The sequence below is a fragment of the Marmota monax genome, unplaced genomic scaffold, assembly GCF_021218885.2.
Source record: "Marmota monax isolate L192 unplaced genomic scaffold, Marmota_monax_Labrador192_F-V1.1 WCK01_AAM20220418_F8-fsc00013, whole genome shotgun sequence".
In the NCBI taxonomy this organism is placed as follows: Eukaryota; Metazoa; Chordata; class Mammalia; order Rodentia; family Sciuridae; genus Marmota; species Marmota monax.
The window spans coordinates 24,361,476-24,387,543 of record NW_026692202.1 but is presented as its reverse complement, the minus strand read 5'-3'; the positions used below and the strand labels follow the sequence as shown (position 1 = coordinate 24,387,543).

Sequence of the window (26,068 nt, the reverse complement as noted above, 5' to 3'; positions counted from 1 at the left end):
ATAATAAAATAATGCTTATGGTAGAAAAACAGAATACTGGTTATTTGACTTTTCTCTAATTTCAAAGTACCTACACTATTATATTATTACTTCTTTTTATACAGACTTAATAATTCACCACAAAATTCAAACACTTTAAGCATACAATGAAAATACTTTTATAAATGCAATAAGCTGTGCAATCATTAGCACCTCCGGGTTTAGAAAATTTCCATCACCCCAGTATAATCCCTGTGCCTGTTTGTAATGCATTTTACTTCTGTAATAAAATATACTGTCTTGTTGCTGACACACAGTATGTGGACAATCATCTCCTCTCAGCTCCCAGGCATCCTACAATAATGCTCCTCTCTCGATGAAACCTTCGCTCTCACCTTCTTGTCAATGCCAGATTCTCTGGAAGTGTCTGTGATTCATTGCTTTACTAGTTCTCCTGCCTTCACAACCTCTTTTACTACTAAAACTGCCTCTGTGAAAGTCTCTGATAACTTCTCAAGGACCAAATAAAAGTCTCATCTGTTCTGCTCTCCAGTATTTGGTTCTATTTGATTCTAACCACAACTTGAAAACATCTCTTCTCTAAATTTTGACATTCTGATACATTTTGAGTTTCTTTTAAAAATCCTGACCACTTCTCGTCTTAACTGGCTTCTTTCTTCTGTCTTCTAGACATAATAATAAACTATCTTCTATCTTCCTTTCCTTTCTATACTTGATCTGACAATTACAATCACACCTACAGCTTCACCATTATAAAGATGGTAAAAAAGAAAGCAAACAAAAAGACTAGAAACACATGCAAATAATAAAATAATGCTTATGGTAGAAAAATAAAATATTGTTTATTCGACTTTTCTCTAATTTCAAAGTACCTATACTATGGTATTACTACTTTTTATACAGAAGACTCCAGATCTTTCTATCTAGCTTCTCTTTTAAGTCTCAGTCACTTTCATTTACTTGTTAGCACTGTATGTTTGAATGTGCCACTGATACCTCACACATGCAGTCCACTCACATCATCCTCCTTCATGTTTGGTTCTTTATTCTGATTTTCCAATTTCTATCTATGCACTATTCTTCATTATCTTAGTATACAACCTGCATCTTTTTGTCCCTTGTTTTTTTTTATACTTTCTCCTCTAATCATACATTAGCTCCTTTTCATTTAAATTGTCAAAATGAAAACATGCTATTCATATATTAGTTCAAACAAGTTAAAAACTAGAAGGTACACAATATTAGAAATATATGAGCATATTCTTTCATAAATAACCAAAGAGATTATTATCTAATGTTCTTTGAAGGATTTTGATTTTTGAAGACTACCTTTAATCAACAAGATAAAAAATAACATATGAACCAATGAATATTAAATGGTATCATATAGATAAATTTGCTAATAGCTTTAAAACTAGTGATTCTTAATCTAGGAACAATTTGGTTCCCAGGGAACGCTTAGAATTGCCTGGCAACATTTTTAATTGTCAACTCTACAGATGGAACTGACATCTAGTGGGCAGATGACACAAATGCTGCTATACAACTACATTGCAAAAAAGGTCAATTTCTCAATTTTATTATAGAAAAATAACCCTATCTTTAGATTTTTCCTTCAATCCTCCAACAGCTCATCTGCCTAACCCAACAGCTTTTGAGTTCTTTGCCCTTATAGCTTTTCCCTCTTGCCACTATTATTAGTTATGGTCTTCATCTTTTTTTTGAAAAGTGCAGATTTTTTTTCTTTTTTTTTTTTTTTTTTTTTTGTGTGTGTGTGTCAGGGGAGTAGTGGAGATTGAACTCAGGGACACTCAACCACTGAGCCACATCCCCAGGCCTATTTTGTATTTTATTTAGAGACAGAGTCTCACTGAGTTGCTCAGCACCTTGCTTTTGCTGAGGCTGACTTTGAATTCTTAATCCTCCTGACTCAGCCTCCAGAGCTGCTGGGACTAAAGGTGTGCACCACCATGCCCCATGAAAATTGCAGGTCATTAATCAGATGATTTTCTAATTATCGGAATGACTTTTGCTTAATAGCAGGCAGAGATCAATGTTAATATTAGAATCTTCATTTTTTAAGGTGCCATAGAGACATGGATGTAGCAGGTGGTTCCAGGATTAAATGACACTCTATCATGTCTGTGATAATTTGTTAATTATTGTAAGTGTGATACAGAAGAGGATAACTAAAATACAGTGAAATGTGAGGCACCAAACTAAAAGGAAAAACCTAATGAGTTATTTAAATTATGGAAGGGTAATAAACAAAAGAGAAAATGATCCATCCTAATTCTACCACTTCTTTGTAAATCTAAAAGGTAGCTATTAAATTCTATCTAGTCACTATGCCTCATTTCCCTAACTTATGAGATATAAACTGATACAGAAAAACATTTCAAGGAAGCATGTTAGTATATTTTTAATATTTAAAAATATGTATTCAATAAGAGAAGGAAGTAAAAATACTGAGAATTGAACAAGAATGGTTTTACCTTTACAGCAATTTTTAGTGAAACATCTCTGATGGTATTCAAAGGAGGATAAAGCCGACCCTCTTCTAAGTGTTTATCTGACACTTGCTGAGATATAACCTATAAGAAGAAAAGGAAAAAAGTAGAACAATGTTTATACTTCATATCATACAATGTGGTAGTTATACAGATAACCTAAGTGCATGGCCACACAGACTGGCCATTTGTAGAAACCAATCACATTATGATCATCTCACTTCATCTACCATTTTATTAGTGGAAGAACTGAACCCAAGAGAGATGTACTAATTATTGGGAATCATAAAAATGAGAATTCAGGTTTTCTCTTAGTCTAATTCCTTTTCACTGTACCATGAAATACTTGACACTTTCCAATTGAAACACTAGGGGAACAGGAGGAAGGAAAAGTTAAGAAATGTGAGTAGTAATGGAATAGGACCCTGGAAGTTCAGGAGAGCAGTATTTCATGATGACTCATACTGTTACTCCCCACTTACACAGCCCCCTGCGGGAGGTAAGGCAAGAGGCTGAGAAAGCTATTTCAGAGTCACATTATCAATAGGATTTCAATTTTACCCAGATTCTGATTACCCAATCACTAACTGGCCTCAGCATCTGCGATTCCCAAACCATTCCCTAGGTCTAAATCAAACAGTGTTGAACTATTTAATGAACCCTACGTTAAGACAGTAAGGTAGGTTCAGCAAAAACAAAATTCACTCTAGCTCTAGGACTTTGGTTAAGTCTCTTCAGGCTGAATATAAATCAGCTTAGACGTGAACCTCTGTTTAACAGAAATGTTGATGTAGAGAGGAAGTAAAAATATTTTCTCATCTGCAATATTTTGAATAATTAAACATTTATTTTTGGTGTCATTTCTTAATACTCTTTATTTTTAAATCATGAAATTATTTCTAAAGTATTGTTTTGTTGCCACCTGCAAATAAGTAAGATGTTGAGCAAGTATAATACCACAAACAAATTTAAAAAACAGTTATGCTGAGTGCATTGGCATGTGCCTATATCCCAGCTACTTGGGACGCTGAGGCATGAGGATTACAAGTTTGAGGCCAGCCTGGTCAATTTAATAAGACCCTGTCTCAAAATTAAAAAGAAAATTAAAAATGGGCTGAAGTTATAATTCACAGGTAAAATATCCTTGGTTTCAATCTCTAGTACCAAAACAACAAATAAATAAAAATAAAAAGGGCTGGGATTACAGATCACTGGTAGAGCATCCCTAGTTTTAATCCCCCAGAACCATAAAAAAAGTTAATATACTGAGAGATTTGTAATTTAATGAGGTAACAGGGTACTAAAAGAGAGAATATTGAAATGAGCCTAGAGGTGAAATATGAGTGTTAAGAAAGAGCCGTGGCCCTGGCTCAGGGCTGCGGAGCCTGCGGAGGCTGCTTCTTGGACCCTGCTACTATCAGAGCAAACACCAAGCACTAAGCAGCCGAATTCCGGCTCCCGGAACTGAGCCCGCGGGGGCTGCTTCTTGGAGCTTACACTTATAGGAGCTTACACCGAGCACGGAGCTGCTGAGTTCCGGCTCCCGGAACCGTCCCGGAACCGCCCTGGCTCAGGGCTGCGGAGCCTGCGGAGGCTGCTTCTTGGACCCTGCTACTATCAGAGCATACACCAAGCACTAAGCAGCCGAATTCCGGCTCCCGGAACTGAGCCCGCGGGGACTGCTTCTTGGAGCTTACACTTATAGGAGCTTACACCGAGCACGGAGCGGCCGAGTTCCGCTCCCGGAACTTCCCTGGACCGGGGCTAGGAGCCCGCGGAAACTGCGTCTCGGTCCGGGTCCTGCTGAGGGCCGGTCAGGACTCACCCGTTGCTTGGGTTGCCTGGCAAGGGGAACGAAATGCTGCCATTCGCATAGGATACCAACATGGCAGAGATCTGATGTCAGCAGAAAGCGGTGGAGGAGAGATCTTCATCAATACCAGCGGTGACATAAGCAGTTGGTCTCCTGGTAAGGGGGGTGAGGCTCAGTCACCCGAGTCTCCTCAATTTGTCCTCGAGCCAGAGGGGAGGAGCCGGGCCGCCGCCAGCCCCCGGAGCAGGCCCAGCGGCTCGCCAGCGTGGTGACCGCGTGACCCCAATTGGAGAGGGGGCGGAGCGGAGCCGCCACCCACACCCGCCAGGTGGGCAGACCCACGACCCAGTAGTACATGGGCGTGGTAGGAGGGGCAGGGCAGAGCCGCCCTTCGCGCTTGCAAGGTAAACAGACCTGTGACACCCTGGCGGGTCAGGCCCAGTGGCCTGCCAGTGTGGTACACACGTCACCCCAACTGGAGTAGGGGCAGAGCAGATCCTTCTCCCACGCCCGGATCAGGCCCTGCCGGTGTGGTGGTCACGTGACCCCAATTGGAATGGGGGTGGAGCGGAACCGCCACCCGTGCCCGCAGGGTGAGCAGACCAGTGATCAACCTGCAGATCAGGCCCAGGGGTCCGCAGGCGTGGTAGGAGGGGCAGGGCAGATCCGCTGCCCGCGCCTTCAAGGTAGGCAGACCTACAACAGACCGGCGGATCAGGCCCAGGAGCCTGCCGGCATGGTACAAACACCACCCTAATTGGAGTAGTGACAGAGCAGAGTCGCCTCCCTTGCCAGGAACAGGCCCAGCGTCCTGCAGGCGGGGTAGTCACGACACCCCAATTGGAGTAGGGGCAGAGCAGAGCCTCCACCCGTGCCCGAAAGGTGGGCAGATCTGCGACCGACCAGCGGGACAGGCCCAGTGGCCTGCTGGTACGACAGACACGTCACCCCATTTGGAGTAGGGGCAGAGTAGAGCTGCCGCCCGCGCATGCAGGGTAGGCAAACCTGCAACCGACCGGCGGATCAGGCCCGGTGGCCTGCCGGCGTGGTACACTCGTCACCCCAATTGGAGTAGGGGCAGAACAGAGCCGCCGCCAGCGCCCAGAACAGGCCCAGTGACCTGCTGGCGTGGTAGCCACGACACCCAAATTGGAATAAGGAGAGAGCAGAGCCGCCGCCCGCACCTGCAGGAAAGATACGCAAGCAGTATGAAAAGACAAGGAAAGAAAGGACCACAAGCAATGCAGGTCAACACAACTTTAGAAGAGGTAACAGCTGCAGCAGATGGAATGTCAGATAAAGAATTCAGGATATACATGCTTCAGATGATCTGGAGTATCAAGGAAGACATTAAACAGCAAAATCAGACAATGAAAGATCACTTCGACAACGAATTACGCAAACAAATCCAGGAAGCAAAGGATCAACTATACAGGGAGATAGAGGTTATAAAAAACAAGCAATCAGAAATCCTAGAAATGCAGGAAGCAATAAACCAACTTAAAAACTCAATGGAGAATACTACCAGCAGAGTAGAACACTTAGAAGATAGAACATCAGACAATGAAGAAAAAGTATTTCAACTTGAAAAGAACATAGACAGCTCAGCAAGACTGTTAAGAAACCATGAGCAGAACATCCAAGAAATATGGGATAACATTAAGAGACCAAACTTAAGAGTCATTGGGATACAGGAAGGTACAGAGCTCCAAACCGAAGGAATGAGCAGTCTATTCAATGAAATAATACAAGAAAACTTCCCAGACTTGAAGAATGAGACAGAATCCCAAATCCTAGAAGCCTACAGGACGCCGAATGTGCAAAATCATAAGAGATCCACACCTAGACACATTATAATGAAGATGCCCAACATACAGAATAAGGAGAGAATTTTAAAAGCTACAAGAGAAAGGAAGCAGATTACATTTAGGGGTAAGCCAATCAGGATAACAGCTGATCTTTCAACACAGACTCTGAAAGCTAGAAGATCCTGGAATAACATATTTCAAACACTGAAAGAAAATGGGTTCCAACCAAGAATGTCAAATCAAAGGCAGGGATGTATGAGCGAGATCAAGGAACAGAAGTGCCCTAAGCTGGGGCAGTAGAGGTTCTGTATAGAGAAATACGGATTGGAGTGTTTTCAATGTCAAATAAGGAATTTGGGTTAAATCCTGTGGGTTACTGGGGACTTCTGACCAAGGGCATTTATACAGAGCAGGGTGGGTGGAGAAACCATATATATTACACAAAACACTATAATCTATAATTACAGTATTAATCATAATTTTATAATAAACTCATCATTTAACTCATAATTTCTTGCCTTTTAACATGGCATTGAATAACTTGGTGACCAGAGTCCCAAACTTTAGGACAGAGAGAAATTAAGAGTTCCACACTCTCAGGAAATCACCAAACATGTGGGGTCTGCCATTTCCCCTAGAGCCTGAGAGGAGGTAGAATCAGCCCTGCCAACCCCACAGCAACAGCTGTCACTTCCCAGGAAGAGAAGATGGTGAGGGTCCAGCAGAGCTGAAGAAGGATCTTCTAAACTCTCAAATATGTGTTCCATGAGAGCCAGATTTGAGCCCTGCCACAGAGGACCTGATGACCAAAATACAGAAAAGTTAGTAAAAGAGCCTTTCCCATAACTTTTTCCATAACTTCCTTCCTATCTCCAACACATTGGAAGATATAGACCTTGACAAGAAGTGAAGGTGATTTTTTAGAGTCTAGCCACTTTCTCTCAAACCCCTAGCTATAGTTTGATGTGATTTATATCCCAAAGATTTATGTGCCGGAGGCTTGGTTCTCCATGTTTTGGTGTCGAGGTGGAGGAACGTTTAAGAGATGGAGCCTACTGTGAATTAGGAAAGTGGAGGCACTGTCCTTGGAAGGGATGAATGCTAGTCCCTCAGAGTTAATATTTGTGAGAGTAGGTTGTTATAAAGCCAGGCAACCCCATGAGCAGGGGCCCTTTCTGCACCCAGATAGTTCCCTTTCCACTTCTCTGCCAAGGAAGCCATTGGATTTTCAGCCTCTAAAACTGAGCTAAACAAACCTCTTTCCTTTATAAAGTATCCAGCTCAGGTATTTTGTTGCAGCAACACAAATGGATCAATATTTTCCACAAGGTTTTGAAAAAGGCTACTACATGCCTTTTGTACTACAGGGAGAGGAGATAGTAAGTGGATTTTACTGAAATGTCACTAAGGGAAAGAAAAGGGAGATTTGATGGAGAATTATGTAAAACAATGACTGGAGCAAAATAAAACCATCCCCCATTGAATCAGGACTATTTTATAAAACCTTATTATTCCTAGTTTTGCAAAGGATTTATAAAAGACTTAAATCAGGTGGCACCATCATATACATCCATAAGAGTGGAGTCCTAACTAGAATAAAACGTATTCTATGCTTGTACAATTACATCAAAGTGAATTCTGTCATGTATAACTATAAAGAACCAATTAAAAAAATGTAAAAAAATAAAAATAAACTAGTTGGCATTTCTTAGATGTTAAAGCAAAAGATTTATGGGTATCTATCTTATTATTTAATTGAATAGGGCAAAATGAGTAGCAAAAGATGTAATGATATGGTGGCTGAAGACCCAGGTCCTTGTGTAAGGCAGACCTATATTTGAACGCTGACTCCACTGATTATCTAAAAACAGTTCCTAATTCATGGGATCAAATGAAGTAAATTCCAGTAAAGAATTTACCACAATGTCTGTCAAAGTTCAGTGCTCAATGAATCTTGGCTATTTAGTTAAACAAACAAACAAAAAAATAGGTAGCCAGAATGGCAAAAGAGAAGTAAAATAGCTTTGGGGTCAGATCTAGCTCTACACTACATTAGCTCATTAGTGTATGACTTGGGAGCAAGTTCTATAACCAATTAACTTTAAAATTTTTCAGCTATTTATGTGACTTTTTTAAGGCCAGAACCATCTGTATTTGTTATAATAAATTATCTTAAACATTGTAACTTAAAATAATACAAATTGATTCTCTGGATGTCTAAATAAGTCTAAATAAGTCCTATTGGGCTATGATGCTTTAAGACAAATCCATTCCTTGCCTTCTCTATCTTCTAGAGGCTGTCATTTCTTGCTTCAAGGCCCCAAATCTATGTGACATATTTTTATGGTTCAGATGTGGTGTCTGCCAAGAGCTCACGTGTGAGATGAAAGGAAAGCGAGGCACCAGAAGACAGGCGAACGAGAAATGAAAGATGGAGACCAGGCAGAGATACACAAGAGAGCTGACAAATAAAGACTCATCTCTCCATAGAGAGAGGCTTGGGGTTCAGGACTTTTATGGGGCAGGCTCAGGGATTAGAGTAGGCTCAGGGATTAGAGCCAGCGGGGAGTCATAATGCAGATGGTTAAGGGTGGAGTTGGTCTGAGGGACTGGTGAGCCTTGGGCAGGAAAGTGAAATTTTTTTTTAAATGGGGCTGTCACTTAAGATGGCTGTCCTGAAGCTAAGCAAGGACCTTACCTGAGACAATGCAATAATGTTTGGAGGAGAAAAGATTGCGCTATATCCTTAACATAATCAACATAATTAATCCCTGGTGGTATTAACTGAGTGGTAACTGGAGGCAGGTGGGGTGTGGTTGGAGAAAGTGGTTCATTAGGTTGTGGGGGCTGTGGAGTTTATATTTGTATCTAGAAAGTGAATTCTCTCTCTCTCTCTCTCTCTCTCTCTCTCTCTCTCTCTCTCTCTCTGCTTCCTGATCATCATGTAAACTGTTTCCCTCTGCCACGCTCTTCCACCATGCTGTCCTGCCTCACCTTGAGCCCCGAGGAATGGAGCCTGCTGTCTTTGGATTGAGACCTTTGAAATCCTGAGCCCTCAAATAAACTTTTCCTCCTTTAAAATTGTGCTGATTGGGTCTTTCGGTCACAGAAACGAAAAAGCTGACTAAAATGTATATACCTTGAATCTGTCACCACTGCCATATTGCTAGTGCTTGACGTCATTTCTTTTTTTCCTCTAGAATACTTCTCAAATGTCAAAAAGACTGGGGACAGTCAGAAGATGATTGAGTAAAGAAGAATCATAAATGAATTCTTGTTCTCCATGAATGCCTGTCACACAGAGAGGGAGCCAAGAAACTGTGGAAGAGAAATAAGTAGCAAATAGGTAACAAGGGGGAATCTCAGTAAAATATAAGAATTCTGGGAATACTGTGATTTGGACAGGTTTAAATGTGTCCTCTGAAGTCACATATTGGAAACTTGGTCCTTTGTGTGGTGATAATGCTATGCAACCTTATGAGATAGGGCCTGCTGGTCACACTACTGTGAGCATGTCATTCAAAAGGACTGCATGGGAGCCCAGTTTCTTTCTAGTTTCCTATTTTGCAATGTGAGCTCTTTCTCTGGTACACGCTCCATCACCCATGATAGGGCCCTCACCAGATCCTGCACCATGCTGTATGGACTTTCAGCCTCTAAACTATAAGACAAATAATCCTTTCTCTTCTTCCCTATCTTCTCCCTTTCCCTAAAGTTAGCTTTAGAAAATCAGGTACTTCATTTCTAGTAACACAATTGAATTCATACAGGGGGTAGGAGGGAGAAGAGAGAACACAAGAACACTTGAGTCTTGTTCTCACCTACTGATTCATTCATTCAAAAACTATTTGCTGCCGTGGATGGCTCTATCTCTCAAAATAATCTTTCTCAATTTCATTCTGACAATGTTATAGCAGCTGGATTTGAAGGTTCCTCCAGATGCTATTGTCCATAGTGATTATCTCAGGCATCCTATGGACAGATATCAGAAAGAGGTCAAACAAGGGTTGGGTAAGGAAAGGTGACCAAGGTTTGTGTCCTAGGTTAGAACAGAGAGAGAGAAATCTATTCCCAAGCTGTGCCACAGACTACATAGGGCCATTACTGCTGACTTAGGGTGCACTGTGTGTTCTCATCATGGTTCAGAAGACTGTCTCCAATGCTAGGAAAGCTAAAAATCTCTTTATAATATGAAAATGTCCATAAATAACCTTTGATATTGGTGCCAACCCAGAGATTTCTAATTTCATGTGATATAAAATTAGTATTTTTCACTATAATTTTAACAGTTATTAAATCTGGGATTGCCAAACCAAAAAATACACCTAGATATTTTATGTTTATTTTATAAATTATAAAATATACTATAGACAAAAAGGACTTTCTTCCTTTTTTGGCCATCTGGCAGTAAGTGGTATTCATTTTTGCTAAGCTATATGACTAGTTCAATTTAATCCAACCCAACAGCATTTATTGTTTCTGCTTTGTGTTCCACATTGTGCTAGATGCTACTAGAGTTCTTAAAGTAGTTTATGGAAGAATTTCTATCTTTAAAGAAAATAATCTATAATTTAGTGATAGAGGCAACACTTAATCTTTTTGAAATATGAAGCTCTCAAGAGCATAACACAACCAAGAATAAAATTCAATGTTAGTGTGTTTAATAAGAACAACCATGACAAGAAAGAGCAAGATGAGATAGATTTGTCAGAAAAAGGATTCAAGAATGAAGTTAAACATAAGCAGTATCCTGAATGTGAGACTGGATGGAGAATAATTCTTGGGGCTTTCCAGCAGGAGAGATGAAAGGTAAAGCAGCAGGAAGGATGAAAGGTAAAACATACCAAAGTATGTTTATGTAGTGTGCCTGAAGGCTATGGGATGGAAGAGAAGAAAAGAATGTCAGGTTTCTAAACTTTGGTAGTTACCTGGAAAGGAGATGTTACTATTAGAAACATGGATGTTGAGGGTGAGGGAAAGCATTAAATATGGTTTTCAAAATGTTTGAAGGCACAGCTGGGCATGTCTGGGGAATTATCTAGCAGGGCAACTGGAGTTCCGGTAAAAAGGTGGGAATAGAGATACACAGAATAGGCACTATTAGAATACAGACAATGGAAACAAATGATGAGATCTTTGAAAGCACGTGGAAAAAAGTGGGACAAGAAAATGAATGCTAAAAAAAAAGAGAAATGTGTCAAAATAGATTGGGTAGAGAGAGGTGATGGGAGGGGAGGGGAGGGGATGGGGGATAGGAAGGGCAGCAGAATAACATAGACACTAGTATTGCTGTATGTGTATACGTGGATGTATAACCAATGTGATCCTGCAACCTGTACACGTGGAAAAATGAGAATTCATACCCCATTTGAATAAAGGTATGATATATCAAGATCATTGTATTGTCATGAGCAACTAATAAAAAAAAAAGAGAGACATAACCCATCAATAAATGGACTAGGGAACTGAACAAGACTCTTTACAGAAGAAGAAATACAATTGATCAACAAACATATAAAAAAGACCATCATATTTAGCAATCAGAGAAATGCAAATCAAAGTTATTTCAATATTTTATTTCACTGCAGTTATAGTGGCAATTATCAAGAATACAAGCAATAATATTGTTCATGTGGATGTGGGAGAAAAGCTACATTCATACATTGCTAGTGGCCACATCAATGTAGAGTAGGTCGACTCACACAGTAACTAAACTATGGAACCAACCTAGGTACCCTTCAACAGATGAATGGATAAATAAAATGTGATATATGTGTGTGTGTGTGTGGAATATTACTCAACACTAAAAAGAATAAAATTATGCCACTTGTTGGCAAATGGACGAAATTTGAGAATACCATACTAAGCTAAATAAACCAATGGCAAAGTTAAAAAAATAAAAAAGAAAGAAAACAAATGCTAAGGATATGGGAAAGGTCTTAGTTAAAAAGAGGATGAAAAGAGACAAAGAGAAGGGTGGGACTATAGCTCAGGGGTAGCCTGCATGCCTAACATGGGAAAGGCTCTGGGGTGAATCCCTAGAACCAAACAACAGAAGACAAAGAAAACAACAAATGGGATGTGATTGAGGTAGTAGGAGAAAAAGGAATGTGTGTTGAAGCCTGGGAGAAAATGATGTTGTCAGTGGACCATTAGCTATAATAAGAATAGGACTGCTCACATTGCCATTTTTTTTTCTTCAAAAATTTTTGGTAGTGATCATTACTCTTCCTAAATAAGAAATTTAAAAAAAAATTCATGATATTTGTCACTAGATGGTGCTAGAGTAATTTAGGAAAGAAAACACAGCTACAGAAAGTGAAGGATCAATTTTTTCTTCTGATGTGCATATTCTAGAAGACAATGATTACATTTTTCTTAATGTAAAAACAACTTTAAAATGCTCTCTTAGTAATTAGACATCTACTTGATACATCAGCTATCATGCTTTTAATGCAGTGAAAAAAAAAGATAAGAACAGATCATAATAACTTCTAGACACTGTTCTCACAGAATCAAGCCAGGCTCTAACCCCTGGAATATGCTCCTTTAGTTCTTTTAAAATCTTTTTCTATATTTTTCATTCCTCTTCACAATGGAAAGAATAATGTGTTTTAAGGATAGATGTATATGAGTATTAATCAAGTTTTATTTGGCTCAGTTCAGCTAGTTATACAGTAGTTTAATTTTAAGACAAGAAATTCACAAGTTTCTTATTCACAAATTGCATCCTGTTTGAATCTGAAACATTGTTAATCATCCACAGTTATCATAAGGTCACAGTTTTAGAAATATATAACCAATTACTGCTTAGACTTAGGGCACAAGGGAAACTGATGGAAATATGAAACTCAAGGCTTATTCTGTGCAATGAGTAATAAAGTTCCTTTGTCTCTGATCTAAGAGCATCATGCCTTGACAGTATCTATGAAACTATGACTAACTTGTTAGCTTGCAAGTAAGGTAAAAGCATAGATCTTTCACGGTTCTTGTCAGAATGAGATTCCCTAGTGGACCTGCACCATAATGTTCTGAGAATCTTTCCTGAAGACCCTGACTACAGCTACTTCTCCTATTATTTTAGTGGTTTGATAAATATTTATTTCCCTATTTAAATTTAATTTTGCTTAAATATTAGCATGATTTGCTTTAACCACTATACTATATCAGACTTTTTAAAAAACCTTCAAAATGACTTTATTCAGAAAATTAATAATGAAATATTTATCACTTAATTTTCATTTGGAAACAATATTTTAATTGTCTCTTTACTTTCATAGAATTTAATGAGAAATGTGTAGATAAAAAGGGGTTCCTTCCACAAAATCAAAATATAATTTATCTAACAGCTGTTGAAGAAGAATATTTTATTAGTGACCCAATATGAACCTGTTACCTACCCACCCCATGCATCTTTGAGAAAGACTTTCTATAATTCTTTAGACTTTACTACTTCTAGAGAGCAAGCTGAGATGCTAGACAAATAAAATATTAGACAAATGAGGCTGAGCATATTTTATAGCCTTGGCAAACTTAAATAACTTACCTCAGCAGTAGTGAGAAATATCTTATCTGTGATGTGTCTCAGTCCACATGCCACAACCCCAAGAGCAACTCCAGGGAACACATAGGAATTGTTGCCTTGTCCAGGGTATAGGGTCTGTCCATTTGGAAGAGTGACTGGATCAAAAGGACTGCCACTGGCAAAAATTGCACGTCCCTGAAATACAGACACATACCACTAGTTAAAAAGAAGCAGGTTATTTTAAAACAAATAAAACAGAACAGAGAGCCAAAACAGAGAACACTTAGAAAGAAGCCTAACTTTTCATCAACTCACTAGTAAATGTGGGCAAGCTCCTATAATGCTTTTTGAACAGGGGGTTTCTCTATATTACTTTTGTCTCCCAGAGAAAGTCACCCTAAGACTATCACTCTATTCTCTGCATTGGTCCAACTCATAGATCCATCAAACATTTCTACATTTAAGGATTTAAGGACTATTAGGCTTCCAATTACAGACTTTAAAAGTAAAAATGACAGAGCCCAGGTGTGGTGGTTCACAACTATAATCCCAGCTACTCAGAAGACAGAGACAAGAGGACTGACCACAAGTTTAAGGACAGCCTTAGCAACTTAGCGAGACTCTTTAAAAAAAAAAAAAATTAAAAGGGCTGGGGATGTAACTCAGTGGTTGAGCATCCCTATGTTCAATCTCTAGTATCAAAATAAATAAAGAATAAAGAAAGAGAGGGATGGAGGAAAAGAAGGAAGGAGGAAGGGAGGGAGGGTACACAGGTAGGTTATATTAGAGTATTAGAGAACTGGAAATAACATTTAGCTTAGACCTTAATTTTCAACCTCAAAATGGCTTTCAATGTTTTATGTCTAACAATGTAGAGCATTAGATAACATCATAAGAAAAAGCTAGGCCATTTATTTCTGACATCTAAATTTTAAAACACAACTATATAAATTTGGCTAATTTTACCCATGTGTATCACTGATGAGTCTCTAAATTCTTGAGGCCTATTGAGATATACTAAGACAAAATAATTAATTAAACACTCCTTAATTATGTGTCTTTTATGTGCAAAGCACTATGCCAAATTTGCAAGTGCTTACAGAATTGTTGGATTTTTTACCCTACTCCTTTAAGGATTTAAGGACTATTAGGGAAAGTGAAACAATTCTGCAATCTATAGATGAAATATAAAATAAAATTAGTGAGGATACTGATGCCAACCTAAATAAGAGAAGAAAGTAATGGAGTGGCTCCTTGCCAAAAAAAAAAAAAAAAATCATTAATTCTAGTAACAAGCATTTAAAGATATTTAACATTATTAAAGAAATCAAGACATCAAGTTCTGATTTTTTCAGAGTGGTATACCTTTGTGTTGTGTTTTCCCTCTCTGCTTCAATTTGGATTTTATATCTCAAGTAAGTTTTAAATAGATATGACCCAATCTCTATTTTGTTGTAATGATATTTTCAGATCTTTGAAGACTTTTGCCAACATTATCAGTCAAATATAAATTAGTGAAAACACAGTATAAAATATTATCATTTTTTTCTGAAGCAGTAAAATATTAAAGCATTGAGGACTTCTATCCCAATCTGGCTGGATATCAAGATCGTCACCCAAAGGCTCCACCCATAGCATCAAAACCCAAACCCCGAATTTTGCAAAACAAAAATCAGACTGTAGTTTTATACCATATGCTTAGATATTTGGGAATAGCTAGTTAAGAGCTGTTTTAATAACCATCTAAAACCAAGATTTTCTTAATTCAACTTTTATGTTTAAATCTTAGATACTTTCAAATCACTTGAAGAAAATTATCACTAAAATATTACAAAGTTTATTTTGCTGAAGAGGAGGAGTGATACAAACAAAACTCTAGAAAAGGATAAGAGTTCTCATTCCTCTGATCTGTTCACTTTTCTTTCAAATTATTTTCAATAATTTTTGAAGGTTATATGGTATGCACCTTAGATATCCTAGGCTTCCCTATAATTTGTCAGTTGACTTTTAAGATTTCAGTATACTTTTACTTTACCTTGGTTATTTTATAACACTGCTCTGCAGAACATTCTGCTTTGCTGGTTGGATTACTCAAAGCAAAAATAATAGGCCGTTCATTGAAGGCAGCCATATCCTTGAGAATTTGTTCTGAGAATGCACCACCAATTGCTGCAACTCCTAATGAAGAAATGAGAATCCAATCAGTGGTTAATTCATCCAAGAAGACCACGCCAAAAACTATGAAATATGTTAGGTCACTTTCTAATAGAACCTAAACAAAATATAGAATACCTGCATTAAGGTATAGTGCTAAAAACAGATGCCTGTTAATGCCAACAATCTTTTGGGTTACAAATCAACAATACCTTTAAAATATACAACTGTAAGCCTAATACACTGAAACAACCATGTCAATGTTTATAGCATCACAATTCACATCAGCTGAGCTAAGCACCAACCTAGGTGCCCCTCAATAGATGAATGGATAAAGAAAATGTGGTATATATACACAATGGTGTATTACTCAGCTATAGAGAAGAATGACTTTATGGCATTTGCTGATTAATGGATGGAACTGGAGAATATCATGTTAAGTGAAATAAGCCAATCCCAAAAGACCAAAGGTTGAACTTTTTCCCTGACATGTGGAAGTTAACCCAGAATAAGTGGGAGGGGAGATTAAAGAAGAAAAAAGAATAGAAGATCAGAGGAGTAAACAAAGGGTAATGAAAGGAAAGGGATGGGATAGGGAAAATCAGTGAAGTGAATCTCACCTAACTTCCTATATTCATATATGAATATACCACAGTGAATCTCACTATCATGTACATCCATAAGACACTAATTTTAAAAAAAAGTAAGTAAATAGTAGAAAGACCAACAGAGTAAAGGGAGAGAACTGGGGTGAGAGTGGGGGAGAGGAAGGGAAACTACTAAGGACTGAATTAGAACAAATTATATTCCATGCTTTTATAATTATGACATAGATTATTCTATTTTCATGTATAATTAAAAATATTAATAAAATACATAAATAAATAAATAGCTCAAAAATAGAGCCTGGTATGGTGGGCTATGCCAGCGACTTGGGAGGCTGAGCAGGATGTCAGCAAGCCTGAGGCCAGTTTGGGCAACTTAAAGAGACTTAGTCTCAAAATAAAAAACAAAATGGGCTGAGGATGCAGTTCAGTGCTAGAGCACCCCCAGGTTCAATCTCCAATACCACCACCACACACACATACAAAAATATCCTACAGATATATAACATTTGACCCATAATGTTAAAAGTAGGTGGTAGGGCTCACTGCATCTTGAGTGACAAAAGATCACTCCACCTCAACTGACCAAAAAATCCCACCCATAAACTGGCCTTCTTCACAGCCAGATACTATCTTCTTAAACTAGAAGAAGCAGTATTGACAGCTTAAGGGACTTTCCAACTTCAAAATACGTGAGGAATATTAAGGAACTGTCATTTAGGGGACTCTGATTCACTGTAACTTACTTTACAGCTTTAAGCCCCTGTAAGTTTCACTTAGATATTCATAAACCTTCCAACATGGCAGAACTAGCAAGGGGAATGAAGTCATAGTACTAAAACTCAAGTTTTAAAACCACCCCAAATACATAATACTTGAGGAGGGAGGTTCCCAAACCAGATATAAAAATACCACATGGGAAACCCTAGACTATTTCCTTTCTTAAAGATGGGCCACTCCCAAGATGTAGGTCTGTATTCACCTCACAGATTGTTTTTGTGCTCTATATATGTAATATGAATTGTAATGCATTCTGCTGTCATATAGATATATCGATCGATCGATAGATAGATCCAATAAAATATTTTCATATTATAAAAAAGATTCCCATATTATCTTTTTAATGTCTATACAATCTGAATTAGAGTCTTTTCCATCCAAGCATGATAATTTTTGTTTTCTTTTTAAAATTTTTCTCCTTTTTATTGGTGCATTGAAATTATACATAACAGTGGAATTTGTTGCAATATATTCATACATGCACACAATAAAACAGTATAATTAGAAAAAAAAAGATGGCCCACTTCATGTACTCCTACTTCAGAGCATTACTTCCTTTCTGCTGAATAATCCTTTTATGCTTTTCTAACTGTGTCTCTCAACTGACATCTTTCCAAGGACCCAGGAACCCTCCCTAAGGTAACAATACTCATTGAGTTAGTGGCCTTTCACTTCAAATTTTGATTATAGACATTTGAATCAGGAAATTAACTATGTCCAATATATGTAGTCTTTCTATATGCAATCCTGAGTATATTTCAGTTCATCAGGTGATAAAGCGATTATGTTTTGCACACCAATGTTAACATCATCTCATTCAATTGCAAAATTCAAGTATTGCTCATTGAAAGATTTTTAACAGAAGAATAAAATCATCAGTATAATGGAAATGAAACAGTAAGATTACTGAAAGAAATTTTTGGTCACTATTTAGGATGTGTTCTTTTTCTTTTTAGTTGATCATGGCAGTAGAATGTATTTTGGCAGAATATACATACATAGAGTATACCTTGTCATATTTAGGATCCTATTCTTATGGTTGTACATGATGTGGAGTTATCCTAGTCATATATACAAATAAAAGCTAGCGAAGTTATGACCAATGAATTCTACTGTCATTTCTCTTCATTTCCCTTTGTTTAGTCCAATGGATTTCTATTATTTCCCTCCCAAATGTACCCTGCTTTGGATTAGCATCCACAAATCAGAAAGAACATTTAGCCTTTGTTTTTTGGGATTGACTTATTTCACTTGGCATGATATTCTCTATTTCCATCCATTTACTAGCAAATGTCAAAATTTCATTCTTATTTATGGATGAATAATATTCCATTGTGTATATATATACATGTTTTCTCTATCCATTCTTCCTTTGAAGGACATCTAGGTTGTTCCCATAGCTTGGCTATTGGGTGTTGAGCTGCTATAAACATGGATGTGGCTGCATCCCTATAGGATGCCAATTTTAAGTCCTTTGGGTATAGACCAAGGAGTGGGATAACTGGGTCAAATGGTGGTTCCATTCCAAGTTTTCCATAGTGGTTACACCAATTTGCAGTCCCACCAACAATGTATGAGACAGTACCTTTCTCCCCACATTCTCACCAACATTTATTGTTACTTGTATTCTTTATAATGGCCATTCTGACTGTAGTGAGATGGAATCTTAGTGTATTTTTAATTTGCATTTCTCTAATTTCTAGAGATGTTGAACATTTTTTCATATTTTTTATTACCATGGAAAGAACATTTTTGAATCAATATTAAAAGCTTAGTAAACTTCCTGTCATGGAATAGTAGCTTTAATTGTAATTATCAACAGTGTTTTCAATATTGTCAACTATTTCACAAGAATTTCTAGGAATGGAGTATGATACAAAGAATAACATACACACACAAAATAAGGAATTAAAATTCACAACTTGGAGATTTTTTAAACACATAAAATTTGACCATAGTGAACATCCTACTGTGTACATACACTGTATAAGTACTGTATACTATGAGAAACATAAAGATGTGATCCTTGACTTCCTAACCTCAGCACTAGCAACATTTTGGGCTGAATAATTGCTGGTTGCAGGGGCTGTCCCGTATACTGTAGGATTATTTAGTGGTATCCCTGACCTCTATCCACCATGTCTCAGTAGTCCCATTTTCCTCCTTGAAATCCCCTTCCCAGCTTTGACAACTAAAAACAAATATCTCCAGACTTGCCAAATGTTCCCTGGGCAACAAAATCCTCCCATTTGAGAAGGAATGGCTCTCTGAAGTAATTAAACCTGAAAAAGTGCCAAATATGCCAGGAATTAGCAGGCTGACAGAGTCTGCAAAGGAGCCATGTACTTCAGCTAGGGTAAGCAATACTAGGAAGACAGAACTGAACTTACAGATCTAGGTATCTATGAGGTACTGAGGCTTAAGTGAATATAATTTTGTTTTTGAATTTCAAGGTTAGAATACCCAAAAAAGCTAAATCATGGATGAATAATTGGTAGAAAGAAAACCAATCAGGTTAAAATGAGGCTATCAGAGGTAAAGAGGAGAAAAAGTTTACCTATGAGGGCAGTTGGTTTTATTTTCTGAACAATGGCTTCCAGGTTCTTCATTTCTTCATGTTCATGAGCAAACTTTTCTTTCTCTTGTGTTAAGGAAGCACGACCCTAAGTAAAGCAGATGAGAAGAAATGAATCTGCCAAACATGTGAGTCACAGAAATTTCATATTTACTCATATTTTCAAATTTACTCATATTTATGTTTAACGTTTAAACATATTTTAATCCATAGTAAAAAAAAAAACTACAGTTATGGAAATTTTACTTTCTTTATTTAAGCAATTCTTTTTTCTCAACAAAATTCCAGTTTACTATAAGTTACTATAATCTTTTTGTTCAAGTTTGCATCATTGCCCTTAATCTTTTATACACTTGAAAACAGATATTTATAACAACCTCCTCTCCTTTCCTGACTGAGGAACCTATTGCTCTTGGTCTGCTCCCAAGGGCCTACCTTTCTTCCCTAAAATCAACAAGGTGACTCCATATTGAACCCTCTAATGATATGTCATCCTTTAAATACCACAAAACTGAAAACTATAGTCCATCAATGGAACAACCAATATTGAACATGGTCAAGGATCTTGCTTTTAATGTTCTATTAACATATTCCAGTATGTTTTCTTTTAAGAAAATAGCAAAATATTATAACCAATCTTCACCTTTTGTTTTATTATAAATAGAAAGGGGCTAGGGATGTAACTCAGTGACAGTGCACTTGCCTAGCATGAGTATGGCCCTGTGTTCCATCCCCAGTACCACAAAATTAAAACATAAAGGAAGAAACCTAGGATTGGGAGAAAAAAAAACTGTAAGAGTTCTGGATTATTCCTATTGTGTAATAGAAATAGGAAATAATAAACGTAGCTTTAGAGGAAAATATTCCAGCCATTTTTTTTAATTAAAAAAATGCTTGGACTTACCAAAACAATAAACAATCCATGCTGAAAAGAGCATATCCCAGTACAAAACAGAAGAATTAGTAGGTCACAGTGAAGGCTTGCTGAAAGCAGCTGAATAGGTATTCCCAGTCTGAGATAATAGTTCTGGACCATTCAATTACTGACAAACAACATGACAATGAAAGCATATCCAAATTGCTTCTGGTATATAGGTTTATATAAATTTGTCAATGATCTCCATAAAAATGCAAATCTATTCGTTTTCCTCAGATTACCAAACCAAGAAGCAAATATCCACATGAGAAAATAAAACCAGCATACAAGTCTTAAAGATGATTTTGTTAGCATCGATAAAAATCAAGCTGGCATAATATAGGTTGCTGCTAAAAGTAGCATGTAAGTTTAAGAGTGGAGTCTGTTTATAATGAATATAAACCTAAAATTCAATAATGGAAATTAAACTAAAAGATGTTGAAAAATCTGAAAGTGACAAATATAATCCGCACTCTTTTTTTTCCTTAGGTTTTCTTTTATACATTTTTTTTTTTAGTTGTCAATGGACCTTTATTTTATATATTCATATGTGGTGCTGAGAATTGAACCCAGTGCCTCACACATGCTAGGCAAGTGCTCTACCACTGATCTAGCACCCCAGGCCCTAATCCCTACTTTCTTAATGAAATGATTCAAAATATTTTCCTCAGTGCACTTAGATAATCTAAGACAACAAATTTTTAAATTTTTAAATGTATTTTACAGTGTTGTCTTCATCACTGTTGGTTATAGTCAATAAGTCAATAGTTTATGATAAATATTGCTAGCTAGGGAAATAAATAACAAGTAGCAGAATACATTCTAATAATTAACAGCAAAATATTCATGCTATTTTTTGGTAAGTTTTTATGCTATTCAGTAAAATAAAGAAATACTCCACAATTAAGAAATGCTATCAACAAATGGAGATAAAATATGGGACCAAGACTCAGGAGGCTCTTACACTCATCATATGATTGTGGGCAAGTCCTTAGGTACTTCCCTGGATCTTGGTTTCTCTATCTATAAAATTGTTTGTATTGGTGATGATAACAATGCAAATGAAACAGATTTGTGCTTTCCAGAGCTATATGGGCACCAGCCACCTAGAAAAGAGATTCCTGAACCCAGCTTCCAGGGCTAATTCAATTCTAATTAAATTCCATGTCACTAATATGCCATTATGTAAAAACGTGAGTGTGTAACTGATGTGATTCTGCAATTTGTATTTGGGGTAAAAATGGGAGTTCATAACCCAATTGAGTCAAATGTATGAAAGATGATATATCATGAGCTTTGTAATGTTTTGAACAACCAATAAAAAAAAGAAGAAAAAGAAAAAAATAAATAAATAAATTCCATGGTGAGATCCTGGATTCCATGTGTTTGCTTTATTAAAGCTTCCCAAGTGATGAGAACTGATTAGGCAGTTTTGAGAATCACTGTACTTAATGATGTCCCTACCAGATACAATTTTTTAAGTTACATGTTTTCAAAAAAGTATATAATGGTCCATTCTAAAGAAGAAACAGAATAATATACATTGGCAGTTACAGATTTTTAGTAAGTTTTTTGAATTTTCTTTTTGACTGATGACTAAGATATAATTAAAAATATGGAATGTAGTTTAAGCCCTCTAAATTACCTATGATTGGAAACAAATCATAAAGACAGATATTATATAAAAAGAGGGGTTGGGGATGTGGCTCAAGTGGTAGCGCACTCGCCTGGCATGTGTGAGGCACTGGGTTCGATCCTCAGCACCATACAAAAATAAAATGAAGATATTGTGTCCACCTAAAAAAACTAAAAAAGTAAATATTAAAAAAATTATCAAAAACATCTTGCTTTATTAATCATAGTAATCACTGGTGGCTCCTGGCACCAGACATTCCATCTAATATGAAACCTAAATATCCCACAGCCTCACCTCCAAAAGAAGGTCAGAAATCATTAAATGGTCATACTAACATTACTAACATTACTAAAGGGCTCCACTTAACAAAACCAGAAGAATCAAAAGAAAAAAATAAACATCTCCAAAGTATTCTCTATACCATTTTTAAGTTCAGTTGAATGATTATAGAAACTATTTGGTTTAGTTTCTAAACCAAACATAGTAGGGATGACTAGTAATGTCTTTGTGACATCATTTCTTGAATCTTTCTTCCTTCCTTATTTTGTGCTGTTTCTTAGTAGAAAGTGGAAGATACAACAAGATTGAATCTCTGTGTTTGTCATCCTTTCACTTCTGTAACCAAAATACCTAACAAAAAACAACTCAGAGGAGGAAAAGTTTATTTTGGCTTACAGTTTCAGAGGTTTAGTCCTTGGTGGGCCAACTCCACTGCTCTGGGCCCAAGGTTAGAAAGTATATCACAAGGGAAAGGCATGGTAGAGGGATGCTGCTTACCTCATGGTGGCCAAGAAGCAGAGAAAGCAAGAAAAAGGGGCTGCAGATAAGATGAACCCTTTTAGGGCAGCTCCCAGTGACCAACTCCTCAAGCCATGTTCCACCTGCCTATAGTTACCACTCAGTCCATTCAAACTAGAATGGATTGATTAGGTTATAGCTTTCACAATCCAATCATTTCACCTTCAAACATTGTTGTATTAACACAGGACATTTGAGGGGATACCTCATATCCACATCAGAACAACAAAAACACCTATGTTGTGGTGGGGCCAGAAGGGAGGATTGGTGGCAAAGAGAGTCAAGATTTGGGGTTATCATTCCAGGACCCAGGATAACAGGATAGGAATAAAAAAAAAATAGTTAAAGATCACCACTATAAACATGTACTCCTTCCTACACATAGACACTGAAGAATTGTTCCACAGGTGCCTACTTTGTTGCCTACTTGCCCCGTTTTACTGGCCTGTTTTTATTGTCATGTCTTTGGCTTATCAGAGCTGAATGTGGCCTCTTTTTGGATCTATAGTCAGGGTCTTCTCAGTTAGTATGCAACAGTTGCAATGTAGGTATGAAAGTTTGCTTAAGAGTGATTTTTTTTGAGGGGGAACTACAGGGAATTGAATATTAAGCCACATCCCCAGACCTTTTTTTATATTTTATTTAGAGACAGGATCTCACTAAGTTGCTTAGGGCCTCACTAAATTGCTGAGGCTTACTTTGAACTCTCCATCCTCCTGCGTCAACCTCCCAAGCCACTGGGATTACAAGTGTGCACCACCAGAGTGATGTTTTATCATCTCAAGACAGATAAAAATGAATGATGTGATGAAAGCAAAACAAGGAAGGAATAGAAGGTAGTGAATTCCATCAATATTTAATTCTGTTTGTTAAATATCAATATTCATAGTCTTCTGGCTAAAAGACTCATGCAGATCATTTGCGGCCTCTGTTCTTTTCAATCCCTATGCATATACTGATCATATTCTAAACAAAATGGATAAGAGAGAGAGAATAATCAAGCCAGATACTTTTCACCAAACTACAAAATCTCCTAATAGTTAGATTTTGTTTTTTTTTAACCACAAGGTATGCAATGCATCAAATCCTGAAAAAGCAATAGGGGAAAGAAAAACTGTACAGTCTAGAGTTTCAAGCCCTAAACATGTATGTTATACTCTCAGGAGGAAAATAACTGACTATATTGTCAAAACTACTTTTATATCATATAATATACCTTTATTCACTATTCTTTTCTATAGGAGTTAAACATTCAACTATTAATAAAAATACACAATAAAGTAAAATTATTTAAAACATTACAAAATAAAACCAAAATCAAAACAAATTCTGAACCACTCTATAGTCTTGTTGTGGGTTAGATGAAGCTTCTCATCAGGGTATCTGTTAATATCCTACTTTCTGTTTTTAGTGTTCTGTTATAACATTAACTAGGTTTATTAGCAAATGCCAAAATATATTTATTTAAGAAACAGGTTATGCCTAGATTGGTTTGTTTTGTGACTTCCTGTCTTTCCTGAAAATGCTCCAAAGTCATCATTGTGAAATACAAACACCAGTCCTGCTGGCAATGCTTCTTTTCAGCCTCACTTTATTGTTTTTATTCTCACTCTTTCATTTGGGAAGATTTTTGTTTTTTAAACTAAGTACCAGTTTGTTTATATTAAAATGTATTCCTATTAGTTGGATAAATTGATATATCAATTATTTCTTGCTATAAAATCCAAAATAAGATATTTGGGTATTATCAGTGGCCAAAAGATTGATTTCAACCAACCGAATTAATATTGATGAATTAAATACTTAAAATACTGATATTCTATAACATAAAAACACCTTCTGTTGCACATATGGTTATGAGGTGAATGACAGGAAATGCTAGATCTGTGATGTTGAAAGAGAAAACAGAATATTAGAATGTTAGAATAAATGGGGCTGGGGTTGTGGCTGAGTGGTAGAGCGCTCACCTCACAATTGCGAGGCCCTGGATTCGATCCTCAGTGCGACATAAAAATAAATTTAAAAATATAAACTGTATTTAAAAAAAGAGTAATAATTATATAATTTAATGATGACAAAACTCCAAGAATGAGTGGACATTTTAGTTTGAGATTTTATCTCTCTAAAATGTGAAGGAGCTTCACCAAGAAAAACTTCATTTAAATTTTTGTGATTTTTAAATGTAACTACCAGGTAATAAAATTATTATTATTGGCTTTCAGGATATGTATAACTGATAAGGATGAAAGATAACAAAAACAAAAGTATTATGCAAATATGAAAGCAAGATTATGCTGATTTTCAAGTTATTCCAAGATTTATTAATTCCACCACAAAGAACAATACAAGAATTTGGACTTTAAAAACATGAAAACATTAACTAAAGCTTATGTCTTTTTATATTAAGTAGAACATAAACTTTAAAATATAAAACAAACTTCTAAAATTTAACTTTATCTTGGCAAGCAGAATATATGTTCTTTATTTTGGCTAGTAAATACATGAAGTAAAAGTGACTGATTAGGTCTAGCCAACAACTTCAATTATTCTAATTATTGTAACCCATGGAATCTGGAGTCTTAGACCAGTAAATCTATGTTAAAATTATTTGAGATAAAATATGTATATTTTTATGCAAATTTCACATTAAAATTTTATTAGGAACCACAGAAGAAAAGCAGTCACAGACTTCTGCATTTGGATTTTTTATAGCCCTAAGGACAACACAATTTATATATTCCATATCCTCCATGACTCTATTTACACACTGATGATCCCCAATCCACATCTCTAATCCAGATCCTCGCCCTGAAGTTCAGTACTAGATCTCCAATTGCCAAAGAGACATTTCCATTTTAAGTCTCCACAGGCACCTTAAACTTGCTTTGTGTAAAGCTGATCTCATTATTTTATTTTTCCCTTGAAAGGGTCTGTTCTTTATTCCTTTT

General features: G+C 36.8%; 1 protein-coding gene across 1 annotated transcript in view; it reads right to left on the bottom strand.

Moving 5' to 3' along the window:
• The window catches only part of Me1 (malic enzyme 1), a 167,229-nt gene that overhangs the window by 2,883 nt on the left and 138,278 nt on the right, over positions 1-26,068 (bottom strand). The window contains 4 exon segments of the mRNA XM_046432042.2: positions 2,496-2,594; positions 13,678-13,851; positions 15,692-15,834; positions 19,753-19,858. Of these exon segments, the coding sequence (XP_046287998.1) occupies positions 2,496-2,594; positions 13,678-13,851; positions 15,692-15,834; positions 19,753-19,858 (522 nt within the window).